General features: G+C 32.2%; 2 protein-coding genes across 2 annotated transcripts; one reads left to right on the plus strand and one right to left on the minus strand.

The window, feature by feature from the left end:
* Positions 1–1,716: 1,716 nt before the first annotated feature.
* LOC110995945 lies at positions 1,717–2,755 on the minus strand. The gene is made up of 3 exons (XM_022263393.2): positions 2,599–2,755; positions 2,330–2,504; positions 1,717–1,987 (listed from the first exon to the last, which is right to left on the minus strand). Exons 2-3 carry the CDS (start codon positions 2,465–2,467, stop codon positions 1,808–1,810), a joined length of 318 nt encoding a protein of 105 aa, XP_022119085.1. The 5' UTR covers positions 2,468–2,504; positions 2,599–2,755; the 3' UTR covers positions 1,717–1,807.
* A 547-nt stretch (positions 2,756–3,302) lies between these two features.
* Positions 3,303–23,604, plus strand: LOC110995944 (ubiquitin carboxyl-terminal hydrolase 20). The gene is made up of 21 exons (XM_022263390.2): positions 3,303–3,635; positions 4,022–4,141; positions 5,348–5,452; positions 6,067–6,190; positions 7,637–7,787; positions 8,512–8,599; positions 8,920–9,012; positions 9,750–9,849; positions 10,063–10,147; positions 10,970–11,070; positions 12,078–12,207; positions 13,074–13,203; positions 13,633–13,755; positions 14,517–14,632; positions 15,103–15,281; positions 17,487–17,685; positions 18,463–18,576; positions 19,067–19,210; positions 20,028–20,154; positions 21,017–21,145; positions 22,090–23,604. Exons 1-21 carry the CDS (start codon positions 3,558–3,560, stop codon positions 22,489–22,491), a joined length of 2,838 nt encoding a protein of 945 aa, XP_022119082.2. The 5' UTR covers positions 3,303–3,557; the 3' UTR covers positions 22,492–23,604.
* Positions 23,605–24,808: the final 1,204 nt, after the last annotated feature.

Genomic DNA, 24,808 nt, shown 5'->3' on the forward strand with positions numbered 1-24,808 from the left:
ACTATAAATAAATAAATAAAATAGCTAAATCCATATTGATTTTTTGCGTAAATAGAGTGAGACGAATTCCATGAAATCGTACCTTGAACTATTTCATAACTCAAAACAATATTTCATGTAAATCCATTTAGGCACAGATTCGCAATGCCATAGTTTCTATTAGACGATATTTTTGCAACAGCCTAATGTCACTAGGTAGGTCTTAGATATATATTATCCAATATAAATTCTAAACTAAAAAACTACTTTTACATGCAGTTGTCGCGCTCCTAAATAAGACTGCTATGGTTACATTAATAAAAACCAAAGCGGTTTTCTAATGTAACATATGGTTAGTTATGGATAGATAGATTTAGGAATATAAGTTTAATTTTTTAATGTTTTTATCTAGAATAGTTGGTGTGGGAGTTATTTTGGAATTCTTTCGTATAAGTAATTACTGTTAAGATAGAAAATGTAGTGAAAATAAAATTTGAAAGAAAAATAAATATTGTAATACATATATTATATTATTTTGTAAAAAAAAGAAAACTAAAAAAGATAAAGATATAGATGTAATCGCTGTCAGCGTGATACATACATTCTTGCTATATCAATAATTTATTTCACCTACGTTTATTTCATTACATTTACGGGACTACTTGTAGGCTGTGCCATATTACATAGTATTACGTAAATTACATATTTATACAGAATGTCCCAAAAAAAGCGGTAGTTCAGAAACAGAGCACCCATAGAACCCGAGCAACCCCTAGTATGTTCTACGACTTTTTGTAGTTTAGGAGTTATAATTTTTTAGGAAAATAAACAATTGATTCTCTTTTTATCACTTACCTTAAGCAGATGGGCTAACTATTTTACATAAAAACATAAAACTTACCTACAGATCTCAATATAAGAAAATTCACAAGAATTATTTATTAGAAGAAAACGTAAATTGTATTTTTAAAGCATAGCACTTTAATATATTGAAATAAAGTTCTTTTAATTTACTTTTAATTACTAAATCGGTTAAAAATACGCCTACGAAAAGATTCATAGCAAATGCAATAAATAATTGCAATACTTCTTTCTTGGCTAATAAAAATTAAACAACAATAATAAATATTTGATTATATACTTTATTTATATATATAAAGAATCGTAATACAAAATAATTCTTAGGATACGGAATTTACTTTTTGCAGTGTTTTAACAGTATTTTGTAGACTTATTTATTGAACTTGAAATTCTCCAAATTTATTGACTAAGTTATTTGTATATATTCCTTTTAATAAAAGATATTAACATTACTTCAATGCAAATAATTATGTAAATTAATTATATGTACATATTTAAATAATTATTAGTGATGAGATCAAATTTATTAAATGATACATTTAAATATTGATTGACATAAATTTTCCTTAAGTATAAACATATCAAAACATATTTTTCAATTTTAATACAATATAATTTTTTGCTAGACTGCTTGTGCACACAGCGAGAAGACTGACAACTTCAGTCAGTCATAATGCATATGCATATCCATGGCATATGGAACTTAGCTGTTTGGATAAGGGTGCTCTGGTAATTCACTTTCAGAACAATTATAGAAAGAAACAAAAACACTGTGCCTGTCCCATTTTAAATAAAATTATACATATGCTACAGACAGACACAGTCAAAACCATTTACACATAACAACATACCAGTGATATTGACCAAAATCAAAGATCCCAGCTGAATTCTATTGTATTAGGTAATTAATAACAACCTCATTGGCTGTTCCAAGTATTGTTTTTTAATATCATGATAGTGACTGTATTTATCTTTGCAAGCTAGCAACTTGTTCGTTAATTTCTGTAATTATTTCTGCTGACTTCTGTATGCTTTCAAATTGATAACCCATATGCACTGATATCAGTTGCATTTTCTTTAAATTCTGTTCTGTGCTCTCCATTAATGGTTCCGTACATGCTGTATCCCTTGCTGCTTTCATAAGGAGCTAGAAAATAATAATATAATAATTTAGAGAAAGTCAGTGATGCCAGGTTGTTTCTATTAAACAAATGCAGATCACAAATCAGGATCATTTGTCTGACTGACAAAAGAAGGAATATTTAGTTAAAGAGAATATCATAAGGATTTAAATAAATTATTAATAAAAAACTGACCAACTGTATAAAATTCACTTTGACATGTTAACTAAGTTTTATTCAAATAATACTGTGGTGAGTTGTGTTCTAAAAGTCATTTTATTTGACCTAAATATTAAAGTCATTCTTTCATAATCATAAGCAAAAACCCCTAATAAAAATATGGATAAAAATATAAGATAGTGTCATGCCTCATTAGATTTAGAACCTCGTTGGATCTGCCTAGCTAGTGATGCTATATTGTTCATATTAACTTGAACTCTCTCTGCAAGTCTTTGTTTTGATTCCGCGAACAGAGATCGGGCGCTGCTTGACGATGCCGATGTCATATTTGCAAATTAATTTAGAAGGGAGAGTGATAAGCTTCTGAAAACACGTAGGAAATCATTATAAAATGGAATATATAAGACATAACACTGTAATGATAACACAATTTAGTGGTTAATTGTACAATATTTACTATTTGTGTTGGTATTTATTAAAAAACTAATAGTCGTCTAATTTCTTTTAGAAATTCTTCTAAATTTGTAGTTTGAATATTTTGTGTTAGAAGTAGAACTAAGAGGAACTGAAATTTAAAGTATTTTCTTTTTTTTCAATTTTATCATTTAACATTATGTATTATCTTGTTAATGTCAGTTTCTGCAGTTTGTAACTGCCAACTGCCAAACGTCCAGCAGTTAATTATGAACTTTACCTACTCACTTGACAAGAAAGATTATATATCATCTGTATTTTAAGAAAATTTAAAGAAAACTTAGGAAAAAGGTATATACAGAGCTTTCTACTTTTTATTTTCCGTTTTATGACTTATTGGTATGGGTGAATCGTCTCTTTTCACACAGTCTCCATCACATACCTACAATTTATGTTGTAAATGTTTTCTTGTCATCTCAAAAAAATATACGTAGTGCACTATTGTATTTTAAAAATAGTCGTTACCGATTAATATTATATAATTTATGAAATGGATCAACAAAATTGTTTAGTGTTACACTAGCCCGAAATAAATATACTTCCACTCTACACAAAAAAAACTTTTTTCGCATTAGAAAATAAGTTTGTTTTCTTATTGCGTTTTCGTTCTTGGTGAAATTAACAGAATTATAAAAAAAATAAACAGAGTAAAAATAAAGTTAGGTAATGTCAATTGCCATCACTGCTTGACTTTTCGCTGGTCACTGGTTAGACGTTTTTTTGTTGTTCAAGAAAATATTCACTAATAATTATTAATTTAATTAATAGTGTTTTCGAAATGACTGTCGTAAATTTTTTCGTGTTAGATAATTTCATTGTTTTATACACAAATTTAACAGCTACCCTAATATAGGTCATGTTTATTTACTTGACTGTTGTGATTAGACTTCCTAGTGTTTAAATTCATGTATTTTATCAGCTACAAGTGGTTATATCATAAAAATGGATAAAGGCGTAACGTGTGAGCATCTTAATAAGCTCGCTGATGTTTTAGACCAAGAACTTTGGCAGTCAAAGGAGGTGAGATTTAATTGATTTTACTTTTGCCTAACCTCAAATGACATAAAATTGATAATTAGCATTTTTTACCTATGTTTGGCTTATGCAATGAACACTGTTACCGTCTAAGCATTACAATGTTAACACGACACAAAGACAAGTCATTGTTTACAATCACACAAACACATAATGTATTTAAAATTATTGTCCAATTTATAATACATATACGACATACGAATTTTATTTAAAAAAATGAGCCTTAAGTTGTGTCGGCGGTAATCCATTACTTGTAATAACATATACATTAATTTCCTTTAAGTATAATTTGCAATAAATTTTAATTACTTACATTCCTATTTTAAGTCTGATAAATATTTCTTAATTATTATGAATATATGTATTTCCAGTCTCTGACTTGTTATGACTGTGGATGCTCAGGGCCAAATCTTTGGATTTGTCTTCAAACTGATTGCCGGCATATTGGATGTTCAGAGGTTAAAAATGACCATAGTACTACACACCAAAAGGTAATTAAACAATTTTTTACAAGAAGTATAGGTAGTAAAAACTCAAAAACTGGTAATATTTTTCTTAGAAACAAGAATTCTTCAACAATATTAGAAATATTTCCTAGATAGACTGGCTTAAATTAATTAGCTAAAAGTTAAAAATATCTTTTAAAAAATCGTTGTTTTGCGATTGCTATCATCATAAAAGTCTTAGGGCAGACACATATATATTTTTTAATGAATAAGTATACAGTGTAAGTGCCTTCTCATGTAAAAAAATTATGTATATATAAAGAATCATTGGTTTAAACTTTTCATATTTAGTTTACTGTTGTGTTGCTAAATCAGTCTATTAAAATTACTTATAAATTAAGAAAGACAATCATTTTTGTGGTTTATAAACTGAAAAAGCAATATTTGCCTTTGTTTGTTTATAAGAAAACATGACTCATAAAAGCTACTGCAATAAAATGAGACAATTGATTTTATTGTCCTTAAGTCCAAAGTACGGGCTTTGCTTTACACTTTTATTTTTTAAAATCTGAACCTTTAACAACTAAGAAATAATATAACAACTTTATGTTATTTTTAATATAAAACAAGTTTTCTTAACTGAGATCTGTATGTTTATATAAAGTTTTAAAGAAAGGTATTTGTCTAAAGGACTTATAATGTAAATGTACCCTTCCCAGTTAAACAATAGAAGTCTTTTGTTTACATCAATTCTGCTTCCAATTTATACTTAAATATTTTTGTAAAAGCTTTTAAATGTCTTATATTTTTGTATGATTTTAAATGTGTTAATGCAAATAATACACATAAAGTTATTTATTACTGTTGATAAGAAGCCCTTTGAGACTCAAGTGGAGGTCAATCATGCATTATGTATGTATTACGCGTGATTGTGACTGACCTAAACTAATATTTGATTAATTAACAAAGGCATATTTAGTATGCTTTTAAAATGTTAATTTTTCAAATGTACTTAAAGAACTTCTGCAATTTAATTTGTAGAGACAATTTTTATTGGCAACTGTGCAGTTAAAATAATTTTTTAAATAACACAGAATTCTCTAAATTTAGAACTTTTACTTAACTTGTGTGATCTTAGAGACTCCAGTTTTGACCCAAAATAATACTATTCCTCAATGAAAATTATTTGTTTTCAAGTAGGCTGCCTAGCTTACATAATACACATTAATAATATGTGGTATTTTATTCCAGACCTACCCTCTACATTGTGTTCATATGAATATATCAACGGAGAGAATATGGTGTTACCTTTGCGAGAAAGAGGTGCACATTGGTGCTGCCCTGGCACATGCCAAAGTGAGTTTTATATTTACATTTTAATAACGGTAGTTTTTTCGCGCCTTTTATACATAATAAACTGTAGATTGCTAAAACAGTATAACCTTGACGCATCTTAATGTATTTTCCTTAATATTTTTTATCTGTGTCATTTTTTTAGATCTTTAAATCTCACATTTATTTTTTTAAACTTTTGGCCTTGAGCGATTGGTCGATGACGTTTGACCTATCGCAGTATAGGTTTTTTTTGGCAGGTTTTTCGGCAGGGGCGTTTCGCACCGGGTGTCACCTTTTTTGGGGTGACACCCACCCGGTCTCACAACTTAAAGAACAATGTACAAACAAAAAAAAAAAATTGCTAGCATAAAAATTTCTTTTTCGGGAATTGTTTCACCAGCACTAGCTCAGCTCTATGTCGAATTCGGGGATTCCCGCAAAAGAATCTGACGCTATCGTGGGGGATTCCCCGTCCCATACTTGCGATCTTTTGAGAAACTATCCATGGCCTTTATCATAGTTTTTTTTTGCTTTTTACATTTAATTGGGTGACACCACCAAGTTCCGCACCGGGTGCCACCCATGTTAGCTACGTCACTGTAGATATTAAATTTAAAGGCTTTTTAACAAAACAGCTGGGTGTCCATTCAACAAGTATAGAGGACATGTCAGTGAGCACACGGCTTGGTTCTGTCGGTATCAGCGTCAACGACGAGGAATTGGAAGACGATGAATATGATGACGATGGAAGACCAAGAGGTATATCAATCGCTGCATTTTTTTATGAGTGTTAGCCTTTGTTTGTATGTTTCTTTGGTCATTTTTTATGGGTTGGTAGAAGATCAGGTCAAACAAATACTCTAGAGTTTATTTATATTATATTTTATTTAAGTATTCCTACAGCTAATCACTAAACAATATCCAAACAATTACATTACACACAAAAGCCAAAACAGAATACACATATAAACAGAAACATAAAGCACAGTTGTAAGATTGATTGATTGGTAGATTAAAATATTTAAGAAATAAAAACATATATTCAACATGAAGGAACAAACAAAGCCTTGAATTATTGGTAAAAGTTACCTGAGTGTTTTAAATATTTTTTTAAGAATGTTTAAGTCACATTAAATATATCGATTTGCTGGTAATTTATGTTGTAATCTGTAGGTATGCGATACATAACCGAGTTTCGTAAATAGTTGGTCTTAGAACGAGGAATCACTACATAGTATAAAACAAAGTCGCTTTCTCTGTCCCTATGTCTCTTTGTATGATTAAATCTTTGAAACTACGCAACGGATTTTTAAGCGGTTTTTTTGAATAGATAAAGTGATTCAGGAAAGGAAGGAAGGAAAAAAAGGAAGGTTTATATGTATAATAACATCCATTAAATAGTGGAGAAGTACTATTATTTTTGAGGTTTCTAATGTGATGTCGTAAATAATTACATTTTTTCCGCTTACGTTGCAAACGCAGGCTGAACCCTACGAGTTTTATCAAAATAATGTACTAAGTATTGTACACATTGAAAAGGTCTACAGAAAAGTCCGTGATGGTATATGTCTATCTCTTATGGATAACCCACATTTTTATATACAACGGTTACAGATTTTCTGTAGTGTATTTAGTATCAGCATTGCACCCGTGCGAAGCCGGGGCGGCTCGCTAATTTCGAATAATTTGATTTTCCTTGTATTGGGTGATGAAGGGGTCTTAAAAAGTAAAAGCGATAACAATTTATTTTTATTATAGCTCTGTATTTTTTATAATTATATTGGATAGTAAGTAGTTACAAGTAGCGGCACGAAACTCTAGCGGTGACCGTTATTGCGCAGAAGTAAAAAATAAGGTACGTGAGGGGGGCTAGCGTAATGAAGAGCGTCGATTGGCTCTCCAGTCGCTTCCGGCCCCTGCACCACAGTACACACGCGCAGCAATCCCCTCCACATATCGGCCAGCGCTAGACTTACGTGCCGCTAGTAATACACTTCAGAAAAATTGTAAAATTAAAATAGAATTTATATAATCGATGTTATTTTACATATAAATCTTCATCGTCAATCACTCTATCTATTAACAAAACTGCATTAAAATCTGTTGCGTAGTTTTAAAGCATACTTAGGGACAGAGAAAGCGACTTCGTTTATACTATGTGATTTATTGAGCCTTCAATATTTGACAATAACGACATATTTCCAGGTCTAGTAGGTCTTCAAAATATGGGCAATACATGCTATATGAATGCAGCGTTGCAGGCCTTAAGTAATACGCAGCCTTTGACCTCGTATTTCCTCGAATGTGCTGCGGCAGTTGCTGTTCTATCAGCTGATAAGAAACCTGGGTTAAGTCGGTGAGTGATTTTATGTTTAATAGGTTTTTATTTATATGTGTGTATGGTTTTCTAGAAAGATTTTTTGATTAAAACATCGTGGTACTGTGTGACAGAGATAACGCTCTACAATGCTGAAGTTAGCCGGTTATCTCTTTCTAAAAGCCGAATGCAATATCGCTGGGTACTGTATGCATTATTTTTCAGTCGATATTTAAATTTGAGTGGGAAGAGCGAAGAGATTCATTCTATCCATCGCCAAAAATGGATTGTCTTCGTAAGGTTTGATTATTGGGAGGATAGGAGATATACAGATATACAGATAGGAGATTGGTTGTGGGCTGTATCTGTGTTAGTTTTTGGCATCTGAAATGGAAAAATTAGAAATCCAATTCAGATAGCGTAATTTTTAAGTGATTTGTGTTTTTGTATTGAGAGCAGTGTTGGTCTTATGGCTTCAGCGTGCGACTCTCATCCCTGAGGTCGTAGGATCGATCCCCGTCGTGCACCAATAGACTTTCTAAATGCGCATTTAGTCAGGCTAAGCTTAAAAAATAAAAGGTTGACGGCATGCGTCTTCCTTCTGTGCCTACTTGCCTATTAGATTAACAAATGATCATGAAACAGATACAGAAATCTGAGGCCCAGACATAAAAATATTGTAGCGCCTTTGTTTTTTTGTGAATTTATATGGTGGAAGAAATGGGTGACCACTGTGCCATTATTAATGTTATGTTTGTTACAGAGCATACCAAAAATTAATTAAAGAAATGTGGAGTAGAAAAACAAGAGGCTATGTTGTACCGAATGGTATTTTATATGGGATACGAAATGTAAGTATAAATAATACGTTCAGAAATATTACAATAAAACTGTGACGATAAATTACTCGAAGGAAAAAATAAAAACAATATATATTTATTGTTGGTTGCTGTTTAGTTTAGTTCTTACTTACCTTTTTAGGCTAATTGTCCAACTATAATGACGTATCATCAACATACGAAAAAAGTAATTTAGCTGCGCCCTCAAATCACATGACATTTTTTCTTCTCATTCACAAAACGTCTTTATTACTTTGTATTAAAGTATATTTTTCTTTAATTTGAAAGGAATTTTTGTGTTTGTATTTTCTTTAACCATTTTTATGTTAAAGGTACACCCAATGTTTCGTGGTTACCAACAACACGATACTCAGGAATTTTTAAGATGTTTCATGGACCAGTTGCATGAGGAACTCAAAGAACCGGTATGTCCTTATAATTGTTTATATTCATTTTACCACGAGATTTTATATGGCCGGCAACGCACTTGCGAGCATTCTGGCAAATTAGTGTTCATGGGCGACGGTATCATATAACATCAGGTGAGCCAGTAATGAAAATAATTATTACTGCGCCCATGTGAAAAACGATTCACGCAAATATCGCATGAACTCAGAATAGGGCGCAAAGTTTGAAAAAAGAACAAATCGTGTCTCTTGACTGTGATTGGCTGACCGCTGACCAATCACAATCAAGGAACGCAATTCGATTTTCAAACATTTCCAGCAGCATTTAAAAAATACAGTTATTACTCGTAGTCTGGGCTTGTAGTTTTGTTGTTGAGCTTCTGTTACAGCTTATGAGATCTTGTACCGGTCCATTTTACTTATTTGTCTAGTTAATGTAAAGTTTTTTTTCTTTTGAATTATTAATCATTTGTATTACCACGAGTTTGACAAACATTTACCTTTTGAGCAAAATCCATTCATACAAATATTAATGTTTGAACTAGAGCGCAAGTTAGTTTTGCTTTTGATAAAAGAACGGTTCGCGTCGCTTGATTGTGATTGGCTGAACGCTATCCAATCACAATCGAGAAACGCAATTCGATTTTTAAAAGTGTTCTAACGGGCATTAAAATTATAATCAAAGTATTGCTTTGTTTGATTGTTTTTAGTAATAAATGTATACAAACCCACGGTATATGGTGTTTTAATTATAGGTTTGGGATAATACAGAAGATAAAATTGTCTCCGAGTCGGAAGGTGAGCCCCAAGAGACCAGGACATTGCATATACGACGGAGAGCTGTATCATCTGGAGGTATACCTCAAAAACTATAGTTTTTGATGAATTTTATTATAAACATATTTTATTATTTTATCTTTTTTTGGAAATCTGTTAATAATTTTGATTGACGTCAAGTTTTCCATTCTGGCTTTTCTATGGCCACTCTACCCCATGTTAATGCTTCATGCATGCATGCTCCTATGCTATAAAAAAAAAAAAAATTTTTTTTCACTGTATCGTCTGCAGCCAGCGACGCACCATATTTTGCACGAATGCGGCGGAAGTCACCTGCTTCTTCATATAGCGAACCGAGACATGATGGATATTTGAGGTAAAAACTAATAAGTTCGTTAAAAGTTAGTTTTTTTTTTGTCAAAAAAAGTAAAAAGTCAAAATTTATTAATTCATATAGGTAACATAATCTACACTTATGAACGTCATAAAAAAGAAATATTAAATGAATCCAATTTTACATTTACTGTCAGTTCTCAAATCAAGGGCGTAGAACGGAAGAGAAGAACTGGCAATAAAGCTTCATATAATCAGAATGTTGTATGCGTCTATAATTGGATAGCACTTAGTTTGTGTAACATACATGTCACAGTAACTTTGTTGGTGCAATAAAAAAAAAATTAAAAAAAAAATATTTTTTACAATTACATTTTCTTTAAGGGTAGGCACTTGTGACCTGGCATTGTGCGACTCTCATACCTGAGTTCGTAGGTTTGATTCCCTACACCAACAGACTTTCTATGTGAGCATTAAACATTCGCTCGAACGGTGAAGGAAAACATTGTGACAAAATCGGCTTGCCTTAGACCCAAAAAGTCGAAGGTCTGTGTCACTTTAGACAAATAATGAAACAAATTCAGAAATCTGAGGCCTAGACCTAAAAAGCTTGTAGTGCCGCATATTTATTTTATTAAATAGTATTAAAAACTTGGCGATTGAAAAGAGTGGCGGAAAGTTTCTTGCCAGTTCCTCTTACCCGCCCTACGCCTTTGACTTGCGAACTGGTGGTAAATGTAAATTTACGATTAATTTAGTTTGTTTTTCTTGACGTTCATAAGTGTACATGTTTACCTATATGAATAAAGATATCTTGATTTGATTTGATTTATTATATGCATTGAAGATATGTTAAATCGTATAGAATACAGCAGTCAGACGGCTATCAATCCCGGCACCGACGATCTGCGAGTTTTGGGGGGACACAGCACTTAACATACAATGTGCATACGCAACAGATAAATGGTAAGTTTTGTATTATTAAAGTGAATAAATTAATAAGATTTAACGTGGTAGTACATGTAATAGAATTAGTCTAGCTATTCAAAGGGGGAACGCTGCCAGTATCTTCGGAACCTTGCCTAAAGGGACTCCTTTTAATAATATTTTTTAATAATTAAATTTTAAGGTTAGTTATCACTACATAGTATAAACAAAGTCGCTTTCTCTGTCCCTATGTCCCTTTGTATACTTAAATCTTTGAAACTACGCAACGGATTTTGATGCGGTTTTTTTAAATAGATAGAGTGATTCAAGAGGAAGGTTTATATGTATAATAATATCCATTAAGTAGTGGAGAAGTACTGTTATTTTTGAGGTTTCTAATTTGATGTCGTAAATAATTACATTTTTTCCGCTTACATTGCGGAATATATTATAACGGATAAGACGGCATGTATGCCGTCTTATCGATTTTTCCTATATGTCAGGCACACCTGTCACCTGTCTACAGTCAGTACGATATATTATATGAACTATATATATATATATATATATTATATGGACTATAGTCCCTATCACCTTGTCCAACCCCGAAGTAATCCCAGTTTACCTAATCCTTTAAAATTTATAATACATTCACCAAAATGAAGTATTGTTAAATATAGCTGCAAAATGTAGTATGTATTATTAAACTTAAAAATTTAAACAGTATCTAACTTAATAATTTGTGTTGTTTTTCTGTATGCAACTGCAATGAAGTGTAAATAAATAGGTGCCTACATATATTTGAAAAACTACTGAACTGATTTTGATGAATTACAATTATTCACTACACTGAGCTAACGTGATCTTTTAGCTTCTGCTTCTGTGAAACTAAATAGACTTGAAAACTTTTTTTTATTTATTTATTTATTTATTGTATAAATAATCTTAAATAGAAGAAGTTGGTGTGGTGGAAACACAAACTGGACACAGTTTAAATGGAACTCATTATAATAGTTTGGAATTAAATAAAAGTCTATCTACTTCAGGTCCAACTAAAGATATACATTCGAGGGATCTGGGTTCAGAATCGGAGTTGTCTTGTTCGAGTGAGGCAGAGGAGAGATATGAGACATGCTCAAGTGGGGCCAGCGATATTGTGGAAACCAGGGCACGAAGGTACATACAAAACTTATTAATACAAGTACATACATTAACATTACAGTTTAAACTAATACTATAATGTTAAAATGTGTCTATGTGTGTGTATCGCTACTGTATAAAGATGAAACATGATGCTAAACCCTTCAATGATTATGTTTAATATTCTAGCTAATCTGGAGATGTTTTCGCACAAAAAAAATGGCAAAAAATGTCTTTGTTATGAGAGAAAAAATGCAGGGTTTTGTTATTTCTTAATATATTATAAATAAACTCGTAAGTACAGTAAACACAAAAAAACACTTGGGGGTTTAACCTTAGTACCATTAGTTCCTTTTAAACAAGAGTTTAAAAATACAATTATTACGAAAAACGAAACGAATTATATCTTATACATAATATTACGTATATCTTAACTTTATGAAGAATCACATCCCACATGGCTAAAATATACTTATTAATATAAACTTTCAGCCCTGCTATTTCCGGGTATTATTTTAAGATTTGATAAACAGTTAACCTTCCAAACTGGAAATTCAGTTTTTTTCTTTGTAATCTTCTTTTGGTTTGTTTATTTCGTAATCCTGTAGCTAACATACATTATATACAACAAAAAACAATTATACTTAAGATATAGCCAAATATGGAATACATATATACAAAAAGGTGCTTATATTTACGAAAGGAAAAGATCAATAAAATGATTAAATACGTAATACTTAATTCGGCTGTACTGTGTTATAGTGTCATTGTGTGTGTACGTGGTATGTGCTGTGTGTTAAACTATACGAATATTGATGTTTGAAAACGATCGGCTCTCCTATGTAAAAAATTTATTCAGGTAACTTTGATCCGTCACCATTCTATGACCTCCAAATTTCCAGCAAATCCAGTGGCAGTGTCTGCGGAGGTGGAAGCGGGGATGGTACTCGCGGAGTACGATATCGCAGTATCGTGTCAGACGTCTTCGATGGCAAGCTGCTCTCGTCTGTGCAGTGCCTTATATGCAATAGGGTGAGTATACACTGACACACATGACACAATGTAATAATAATTACAGTAGAACTCCAATTATCCGAACTCCGACTATCCGTATCACAAAAAAGACCGCAAAACAGCTTACATTGACGGAGATGTTTAAAAAACAATGATTTTTATTTCTAAACTTGTACAGAAGTACATTTTATTTATATTTAAAACATGTGAAAATTTCATGTCTCTTTCATTTAATTCAATAAAAAAATAGTGCAATATCAAAACGTAGCTTTTATTCTCTCTAATGGCAATTTTTTTTTTTAAATCCGATTATCCGAATGGGTCCCGGTCCCCATTAATTCGGATAATTGTAGTTCTACTGTAATTAATAACTATTGAGAGGTATACTAAAGGCATGTGCACATTTAATTGTGATCCTGATTTTTTAAATTTACTGAATTGTCGCAGGTGTCGACTCGAGTGGAAACATTCCAAGATTTATCTCTACCAATACCTTCGCGGGAACATTTGGCCGTGCTAAGATGTCAGCAGCCGATTCTCAACCATCCACACGTGTCTCAAGAATCTTGGGTAAGGGGCCGTTCATAAACTACGTTCGCATACAAGGGGGGGGGAGGGGTCTGGCCGAGTGTGACAAGGGGGGAGGGGGGGTATAGGGCAGCGTTACGTTCGCCGTTTATTACATGACATGAGCGCTCACAAGGGGTTTCTTTGTTTTTCCAATACTTGAGAGTAACGTTTCCACGTACCCTGCCCTCTCGATTCAGTAACAAATGAAAATACTATTTCTCTAGAATTTATCATACTCAGTAGGGGGGGGTGTCTTAGTTTTTGTGACGAAATATTTCTAGGGGGGGTCACAAAAAGTGTGACACAGCGTGACAATGGGGGGGGGGGTCAAAAAAGCTGATTTCAGTGTGACGTATTTTATGAACGGCCCCTAAGTCAAAGAAAAACAATATTAATTAGTTATTTATTATAAAAATAATGAGTGTTAAACGCAGCCAGTACGCTGTCGCAGCCTGGAATTTATTATGACCAACGCTTATTTTATGGTCCTTCGATCCGGATTTTTAGTCCGATATTAGAAATCGGAAATTATACACATAAATTTAATAAATTTATTTAACTTAAATAAAAAGTATATTATGTATGTAAGTATAAGATTCAGAAATGACATTTATTACGAATAAAAAATCCCATATATTTGAAAGTCTCAAACTTAAGTCGCGAATTCTTCTTACAATACTTACGGCAAAAAAAAATTTTATCTGTATTTTTTTGCTATGATTCTATAAGAGATAGGATTAAAAATCTCTGGTTTATTTCAGCTATGGTGGCTCGTCAGCTGGCTTCGGTCGTGGTTTTATGGCCCAATGGTGTCGCTGCAGGACTGTCTCGCTGCCTTCTTTAGTGCTGACGAGTTGAAAGGCGATAATATGTATAGGTGAGCATAGAATCTTTGATTCACGTTTTGTAAGGTATATCTTATCAGCTTATACTCTGTAGCCAATATGATGCTTTAAATATTAAATAAATAGAATTTTTGCGGACACAATCCAGAGAATTAACACGATCTAGAGAAAGTAAAAAAAATCAACTTTTCTAAAACTCAAAACGATTGGCTGAATAGAACAAATTTTTGTTATAACTGGGGTTAACTCTTGTAATTCTTACTTATCTTTGGGTAAAAAAGATATTAACACAAATTCCAGTTAGTATTGTCTTTTATTATAGCTTTTCCACATTCAAATAAAAAACTTTTTTGACATTTAACACCTTTTGTCTTCAGTCACCGTGACCATGCACGCTGTAAAGCACGCGAAACGTCGGATAAAATTAAAATTATTTTAAAAAATTATAAGTTTACAATAATACATGCTTCAATCCGGTAAAAGTGTTTTCATTAAATTCCAGTTGTTCCCGGTGCAATAAACTGCGCAACGGCATCAAAATGTCAGGTGTTATGAAGTTACCGGAAGTACTGTGCGTGCATTTGAAACGCTTCCGGCATGAACTCATGTTTAGCGCCAAAGTTGCTGCGAGGGTCTCCTTTCCTATTAACGACCTCAATATGGCGCCGTATACGCATAAAGGTAATACATAATTCTTAATATTGTTTTTAAGCAGGGTGAACATGGTGTAATTTATTTATTTATTTTATTTTTTTTATTTTCACATTAAGGTACAAAAACAGAAAACAGACTGACTACATACATAAAATTATTACATACTAAACAACATTTAAAAATCTGACTTCCAGTTATATCTGTACACAGCATTTACACTAAATATCAACTAAACAACATACACATATCAAACCGAATGACAAAAAAATAAAAATAAAGGAAAAAATATATATATACATACACACACACACATGTATATACATATACATTAATCAATTAAATTAGTAATTAAGGTTAGGTTGCAAGGTAATGGTTGCAGCTCCTGACAAACATTGTGTAAAAAAAAACTTGGCGATTAAAAAGAGTGGCGGAGAGTTTATTGCCAGTTCTTCTCTTCTGTTCTACGCCCTTGATTTGAGAACTGACACTAAATGTACAATTAGAAGCATTTAATGTATTTCTTTTTTGACGTTTCTAAGTGTACATTGTGTTACCTTCATGTTTTTTTTATTTGATTTTCTCTTTCTTTTTGTGTGTGTGAGAGAAAGTGACGGAATAATCTTAATCCAGTGACCAAATTAAAATTTATTAAAAATTATCCAATAGTTAATGAAATGGATCAATTAGCAGGAAAAGTGTGTTTTTATGTATGTATGTAATAAATAAATATTGGAGAAGTGTTGGAAGTATCTTCAGATTGCAATGGACTTCATGGACTTTCTATTTGTGTATTTAACATTCGTTCGAAGGGTAAATGAAATAATCACGAGCACGTTGCCGTAGACACAAAAGGCTGACGGCGTGTGTCAGGCACAAGAGGCTGATCACCTACTTGCCTATTAGATTGAAAAATAGATACAGAAAAAAACTAAAAAAGTTGTAGCGTCACTGATATTTTAAAAATATTTAAATAATTTAGTCAGAAATTTATTGAACTTTTGTTTGTTGATTCGATTTGAAGTCATAACCTAAAAACGAACACAATTCTATATCTGTTTTGCTTGTAAGTAATAAGAAACTCATACACATCGTATTCAGAATCGAGCCATGCTTCCATATGTCAAAATGTAGTATAGTATGCCAAAGATATTATTCACACATTGTCATACAATAGTATATTTCATTACAAGTGCGGAAAGCCTGTCATTGCAACGAGTTCCGACGAATGTCTACCCGAGCCGAGGCGCAGCCGAAGGTGAGGGTTGACAGTCGGGACAAGTTTTCCGCACTTGTAATGAACGACTATTTTTAATACAGTTGCGAAAAAATTAAACAATTTAATTAAACTATTTACTTTTTTTCTCTTCTCTCTACGGAATAAATCCATTGCACGTAGATATGTTATATATTTCCGGTAAATTGTTCTCCGAAGCATTTTGTGCAATTATACTGAGTTCGGGTGGTATCCATCAAATAAAATATCGTCGAAATTACTCATTTTGAGCAACAAATAACTCAACTCGAAAGAACATTTTTGGAAAATGGCGCCAACCACAAAGAATATGAGCAAAGCTTGATTTTTCTTTTCTTCACCCATTCTGGGTAGGCAAAGGGAACTTGGCCCATACAGCCAATTCTTCAGTAGACTATTTTTATTGAAAGAAAACCAAATCTAACTCGTTGAATCCAATCATTAAATCTGATATTGAAACAAATAAAGTAGTAGCTTTTTTTTTAAATATTTGCATGAATCATAAAAACTTTTGTGATTTTTTTAGTAAAAACTTCATGGTTAGTTTTTCTTTTTAATATTTTTTTATTGATATGAAATAAAAGAAACCTAACCTAACTTATGAATCCAATTATTGGTAAACTTTTTAGAAATACGTATTTGCATATATTATAAAATTCTTTTTAATATTTTTTAAATTGATATGAAATGAAAAGAAACCTAACCGAACTTATTGAATCCAATTATTATATAATATTTAGAAACCATATATCATAAAAACTTCTATGAATCTTTTTAATAAAACCTTCGTGGTTGGTTTTTTCTTTTTAATACACATTGTTTTGACAGTTGGCAAAGAAAACGCACGAGTGCGGGAATGGCAAAGAAAAAGCACGAGTGTGTAATAGCCCACTTTCCGAACGCTATACCTCCCTGCAATATGCCACTTTTTGAGCAACTGTATTAAAAAAATATTTAAAAAATATTATATTTATTTCCAGAATGTACATCAAAAATAAACAGATACGCCCTTTGTGCGGTTATATGCCACGCGGGGACGGCGGGAGGGGGGCATTATACGTGCATAGCTCGGACGAACACGAACACGGACGACAATTGGTACGCGTACGACGACGCCACGATAACGCCCGTGCCCCTGCAGTATTTGGCCACTTGTGAGGCCTATGTGCTGTTTTATAGGTGAGATTTATATATATTTCTTTTATATATCAATTTATTCATATCGTTTATTTGCTATTGCTTATAGCTTACGCCACATATGAATGGGCATGCAAATGTCCTCTTATATTTTATTTATTTATTTATTTGATCTATTGAATAACAAGACTAGTTATTAAATCTTACGTTTAGAAAAATGACAGCGCAGAGTTAGACACCAATATATTTTAGATAACCAATAAAATATATATAGTATAAAAGTATAGTATAAAATAAATATAGATAAAAAACCAGACACCAATATTGTTAGAATTTATTAGTTTTAGTATATAGTTTAATACCGGATCGATATATATTTATATGATATATATGTGTGGAGTATGGCAGTGTAAAACCAGATCGTATACGAACCGTCTTGTGTTCAAGGTCGGATGGTTTCTACCCGACGCCGGCAAAAAATCGGGCCGTTTATATAAACGCAAAAAACTAAAATCTTTATTTATTTATTTATCACTACATTTTTCTATCTTAACTGTAGTTACTAATACGATAGAATTCCAAAATCCCACACCAACTATTCTAGATAAAAACATTAAAAAATTAAACTTATATTCCTAAATCTATCTATCCATAACTAACAATATAGCTAGCAACTTAGCAACTTTATATATGTATATATATTCTGTGCGTGTGTTTGTTGTTAAACTCCTGGACCGATTTATGTGTGTTTAGATTTACATTTATGTATTTAACACCTGTGTGGGTGTTGTAATAAATTATATTTTAAAATAATTTCAGGAAAGTGAACCCTCAAATGGCGATTTTGCGTCAAAAAGCAGCGGAAATCCTCGAGGCTGCTAACAATGAACCCAACGATATTAAATTTTATATTTCTAGGCAATGGATTAATAAGTAAGAATTGTTTTGGATTTTCTAAAATAGTCTAGATTTTTTGGTAATTTTAAAATGACTGTTAGCCGCCATATACGCCATGTTACTAGGGCTTTTGAATTTATAATAATAACAACAGAAATATGGGTGTGGTCCCTTAACAAGCTTTTTTAAGTAGTTTTAGTGTTACATCTAATCAAACAAAGTCGTATCAGACCTTAATTATGTGTATGTGTATTTGTAAAAGTTTATTTCCTATATTAGTTTATATATCTATATATCCTACAAAAAATAATTATATATGTACAAAAAACACAATCTTGTCCTAACAAGAATACAATAAAAAACTTATTAGGAAAATAATTAAAAAAAACAAATGAAACAAAAACTGCTTGCATATTTAAAAATGATTATGAAACAGATACAGAAATTTGAGGCCCAGACCTCAAGAGGTTGTAGCGCCAATGGCTTTATTAAAAAAAAATTTTGACATACATGTGGTTAAACGCAGGTTCAACACGTGGGCGGAGCCAGGGCCCATAGACAACAGCGACTTCGTGTGCGTCCACGGCGGAGTGAGGGTGGAACGAGCGCCTCATTTGGCCGCAATCGCCGCCAAACTGCCCCAGCCCTTGTGGGAGTTCCTGCATACTCAGTTAGTATTCACTATTCTTGTCTATGGTTCTATTGTGGATCCAGTTGGCTAATATGTAACTACTAAACGAATACATCAACTAATAGCGTGTATTTTTTCTCTCTCTCTCTCTCTCAATCTTTCTCGCTTCATGGCACTGGGATTGTGATGTTCGCTCTATCTCACTCTCTACCTCTATTCTTCTCGCTTGCTTGCTTCCTCCTTTTACTCCATGGCTATTTGCTTCATGTTAAGTTCACCCTTTCTTACTCTCTCAATCGGTTAATCGCTCTCTCGTTTCTTCGTCAAAAACGCTGCACGTCTTCGTGACGTTTCATCCGTAAAAAATTACCAAAACCTAAAAAAAAAACAAAGAAACAACTTCTTTAGGCGCATGAGGGTATTTTTTTACCCACATGCGCCTAAAGAAGTTTCACTTCAAAAAATACTTTTTGTTTATGACTGCTTGAAAATCAAAACTTTTTAAATTTTTATAAGAATAAAATTTATTGTTTACATAGTAATTGAAGTTTTAATGGAGTAAGAGCGTATTGATGCTTTATAGGCCGGCGAAGCACTAGCGAGCGTTCTGGCATGGGCAATGATAGCACCCTGAAGTTAAGAACTAATCATTAAAAATTCAAGCTTAGTTTGATGAGAGGCTGATTTCACTAAAGAAAAACGAAATATTTTTTTATAATAGTTGGAACGAAATTGACTAAAATTATATAAAATTTTCATACTCCCTTTGTAGCAAGAATTTATTTATTTACATATTTTAAGTTTATTTACTTTTGAATATATATCTATTTATTATAATTTAAATGCATTAATATAGGTTTGGCGGTGGGCCGGCGGTGACACACGCCCATGAGTGTGGGGCGTGTGCGCATGCGCAGAACAAGTTGAGAGCTCGGAGGGAGGCCGAGCTCACGGCATTTGGAGATCTACATGCGCTGTTTCAGGTATTTATTATACTTGAGTTGTATATTTTCTTTTCTTTTTTTTCTTTTTTTTTTCTTTTTTTTTCTTTTTTTTTCTTTTTTTTCATAATTCCAGATTCCCGATTGCATTTTTAATTGTTTTTAAATACTTGGATAGTATTGTAAATTAAATTTAAAATTTTTACATATTAAATGTAGACTTGATACTTATATTTTTTGTATACATTTATATATCATTGGCCTTAGTATGCAAATTTTGTCTGAAGTAGTCTACACTACAAACTGGGACCAGTTCATGTTCCCTTGTATCAAAATAAGTGCGTGCGTACGAAATACACATGTCAGAAATGAAACGTCTTTGTAAATTAATTATTATGAAGGTAAATAATAATAGATTATCATGTATCAGTATATGATCGTATTTATATATCTATATTCACACTGTATGCGTGCTAATGATAATATAAATAAATAAAAAGTGCGATTACTGCAGAAGACGTTATGCGAAAGAATTTCCATCAAAAGTTCTAATAGGTAACTACTAAACGAATACATCAACCCATAGCGTGTATTTTTTCTCACTCTCACTCAACCAGTCTCGATCGCTCTCTCCCTTTTCGTCGACAAAAACGCTGCACACCTTCGTGACGTTTTGTAAAAATTTTACTCTCTAAATAAGTTTCAATTCAAAAAAAGTCCTAATTTAATATATTAATAAATAATTTATTCGCTTCGCATCGCTGGTCGTGTCCACACGTTCTAGGGACGGCACCGCTTTTTTTTATATTTTCGTATGTAAGTTGATGTTGACATGTGCTTGTCCTAATTTTGTGGTCCAATAAAAAAAAAAAAGAAAAAAAAAATTTAAATGAACACTTTCCAGGAGCAAGAGCAGCCAGGCGCCATTTACGCGATAAGCATGTCGTGGTTCCGCCAATGGCAGGCCTTCGTGCGAAACAAGACGCGGCGTCCGCCCCCGCCCGTTGACAACACGCCCATACTTCACAAACAGGTGAGGATTTTTTTTTGTATTTTTTTTTACATTATCCATATTCTAACCTTATAAGTAATTTAAATGTAACTTAAGACTAACGTGCACTAAGACAAATATACTTTTTTGAATGTATGTATGTAAAAAGTCTTTGTTCTATAGAACGGCTGTACTGATTTTCGTGATTTTTGATTTGTTGTATTTGTCGGAATAACTACAACAATGAAGATAAAATGTTTTGTAATTGTTAAATATCAAGTGTTCATCCCGTCGAACCCCATCCCGTCAACCCTTCATCTTTAAGTCGATACTAACTCCGGGGAAATAAATACAGATAATACAACATTTTCTACCGCTGTGATACTTTTTTTGACATTCAACACTTTTTGTCTTCAGTCACTGTGACCACGCACGCTGTAAAGCACGCGAAACGTCGGATAAATTTAAAATTATGTTATATATCTTATATCTTTAAACGAGCAATTCTTGTATATATATATATATATAATTGGAATCTCGGAATCGGCTCCAACGATTTTCATGAAATTTAGTATAGGGAGGGGAGGGTTTTGGGGGCGATAAATCGATCTAGCTAGGAATCATTTCTAGAAAATTTTATTTTATTTGTGATCTATCACACTCATGACTTTTTCTTTAAATTAATAACTATAAAAACAACCAGTTAAATTTTTTTTATTATTCTGTCGGTAAGATCGAAAAATATTATTCATGTTTCATCATTTTATTAGTATTTAATTCGTACTTAAATATAATTTACAAAAAACACGATTTATAAAAAAAATACCGAGCTAAGCTCGGTCATCCAGGTCCTAAGTTTATAATAATACATAGCTTCAATCCGGTAAAAAAGTGTTTTTCTTTAAATGTGTAAAAGCTATATTAATAAAAGACACTAATTACAAGTATGTACGTATATAAATATAATAAATTCTTCTTAATTATAGGAATTAGACGGCACAACGAAATACACGTTGAAGCAAGGCTCGGATCACGCGCAACTCAGCGAAGATTTGTGGCGATTTTTCATAGACATTTATGGGGGCGGACCGGAAATCCGGCTAAAATCGCCCGAAGAAAATTTACCAGTAAAATACTCGGAATCCGACCGGGAAGACTACTGCAACTCGGATACAAACATACATGACATGCAGAAGAATCAATCGCTTCAGAATATAAGGAAATATGACGAACACTGTCAGGAAAATGGTTTCGATTCAGACGTACAAAATGGCCTCGATTCAGATACGAATTTGTATAAAACCGACTCGGAATTACCAAATCTTAAGAAGGGTAAAGTTAGGAAGAATAGACGAAGAGTGCGTAGGAATAATTTTAGCAGACATTAATCTTACTGGTACTAAATTATCAGCCTAACACTTGAAAATAATTATTACATTTTTTCTTTTAATGTCCGTCAGTTCTGTTTCAAATATTAATTTTAAAAAAATAGAATTTTCCATATCAAATATATGGAATATGTTTTAAATTAACAATGTATATTGTATCGTTTGAAGCTATTTTTTTTTGTAACTATTTTGAGGGTATGCCACTAAAAGATACATACGTATTCCTATAATTGTATCAGCAAGAGTAATTTTGCTATTTTAGCTTAAAATAAAAATTTAAACTGAAAAAATTACATTGAAAAACAAAATTAATAGTATAAATAAAGCTATTTGTAACGTGGAATAAATAATTCTAGAAAAGTGTATGAAGTTTTCTCAAACTGACATGTTTTTTTATTTACGTAAAGGACATTCCTTGCCGCTAGGGTTGCCAACGTCAATAAATGTACATGTGTAAATACTTTTATTTCTTCAAAAAAATAACGATTCATATTTTATGAAGCTTATGTTCATTCGCAGATTATGATAGAATTTTTATAGTTACCTACTTTGACTTTTGACAACCCTAGTGTTTGTACATTCTAGTTTATTCTCGGTGAGCGGGGCGTGCATTTATCAAACGGGAATCTTTTCTATACGGAACGCGACTGATTTTAAATTAAGAGGGTAGTTTACTAAATTTATATGGAGGGTGGGTTCTACGACTCGAAATTGAAAAAATCTTTATTTTGCTTTATCTACACATTTCAACTCTATGCTCTATTGTTTATCCAAAGACAAAAAATAATCTTTTTATACTAACTTTTATAACTAACAAAATCAGCCGCGTTTCCATCTATAAACTGTCTACATGTAGACAGTTTTTTAGTATTTTTAGTACAATTTTAGTTCAAATTCAGATAGAAATGAAATTAGGTACCTAAAATGTTTATATAATCGAACATGTATATTTTAATAAATGTATATGCAAACATAAATGTATAAAATTTCATGTTACTTGCATTTCTTTTGACACAATGTACCGTGGTTAAGGTATTTATTTTGTTATCTATGGTTCTAAGTCTATGTGTTATTTGTTAATGGATTGATCACCAATAAAATATATTTCAACTATTTAATATTTCATTTTAGTTAGTGATAACTACACTTTTGATGAAGTCTTATTATCTAAAAAATAAATTTTATGCAATATCGGAAAAAATTCACACGAATTTAATTTTTTTAATATGACCTCATCTCTGAGCTCGCAGGTTCGAACCCCGGCAATACTCCCATAGGTTGTCTTTCTGCGTATTTAATTCTCGTACAGTGAAGGAACACATTGTGAGAAAACAGGTCTCAAGGCCCAAAAAGTCGACGGCGTGTGTCAGGCACAGGAGACTAATCGCCTATTTTATATAAGCTATAAACAAATTTAACCAATCTCTTAATATTGACGATCGTATTAAAAGCTAAGCTAGTTATTATAACAATGTTAGCAATTCATTGCTTTTAAAGTTGTACATTTATTTGGAGAAAGAGGTCCTGCTTTATGTATGTTAAATATTAAAAAAGTTGACAGTTCTGTGACAGATTTCTGAATCTATGTCCTGGACTTAGGGTCTGTATCACAATGTTTGGTAAAAGTACCAAATAGCTATGCAACACATAAATTATTTGAAAGATTTAAGTTCCGAATAAGAAACTTCGCGTTTCATGACGAATAACGCTATCTGACAGTCGTGAAACGAAACAAACACTAGTTTATCCTACCAATAAGTAGTAAATAGCTTATTTGGAACTTATCCGGACATTGTGAAACAGGCCCTTAAAATAATAACCGTTAGTTATAATTGTAGTTGTTTATCTGAATACTCTCCCACGCTATAAAGGCATATACTATATAGGATATGACGGTATGTCAACGCTTAGGAACAGATACAGGCTCTAGATACTTCTCTCTGATAGAGTTGGTTACCTTTACCTAGACAAGTTTTAACTACTACTCTGATTTTAATCACTATTCCGGAGTAATGGGTAAATAAATGTACAATACCCTGTTGGAGACGGTTATAAATACATTAAACATTGTTTACATCACTAACAAAACTCCAGATATTCGATAGTTGGCTAGACATTTATGATTATATAGACAATTATCAAGCAAGGGATGTTAAATGATTCTGCCACCCATGGACACTAACGCTAGAAGGCTCGCAAGTACGTTGCTGCCTTTAAAAAATGATAAGCTCTTTTCTTAAAGAACCCTTAGAGAAACAGAATACTTCAATGGGAGCTGGTTACATAGTGGGGTTGTGCAGAAAAAATTGGTGTGGAA

The sequence above is a fragment of the Pieris rapae genome, chromosome 20 (assembly GCF_905147795.1).
Source record: "Pieris rapae chromosome 20, ilPieRapa1.1, whole genome shotgun sequence".
NCBI classification, from domain to species: Eukaryota; Metazoa; Arthropoda; class Insecta; order Lepidoptera; family Pieridae; genus Pieris; species Pieris rapae.

Coding starts and splice junctions, on each gene's coding strand:
- LOC110995945 (XM_022263393.2), bottom strand. CDS start 2,467: ATGACATCGGCATCGTCAAGCAGCGCCCGATCTCTGTTCGCGGAATCA. Junction 1,988..2,329: donor GAGGTTCTAAATCTAATGAG/GCATGACACTAT, acceptor ATTATTTTCTAG/CTCCTTATGAAAGCAGCAAG.
- LOC110995944 (XM_022263390.2), top strand. CDS start 3,558: ATGGATAAAGGCGTAACGTGTGAGCATCTTAATAAGCTCGCTGATGTT. Junction 7,788..8,511: donor AAGAAACCTGGGTTAAGTCG/GTGAGTGATTTT, acceptor TGTTTGTTACAG/AGCATACCAAAAATTAATTA. Junction 17,686..18,462: donor GCCTATGTGCTGTTTTATAG/GTGAGATTTATA, acceptor AAATAATTTCAG/GAAAGTGAACCCTCAAATGG.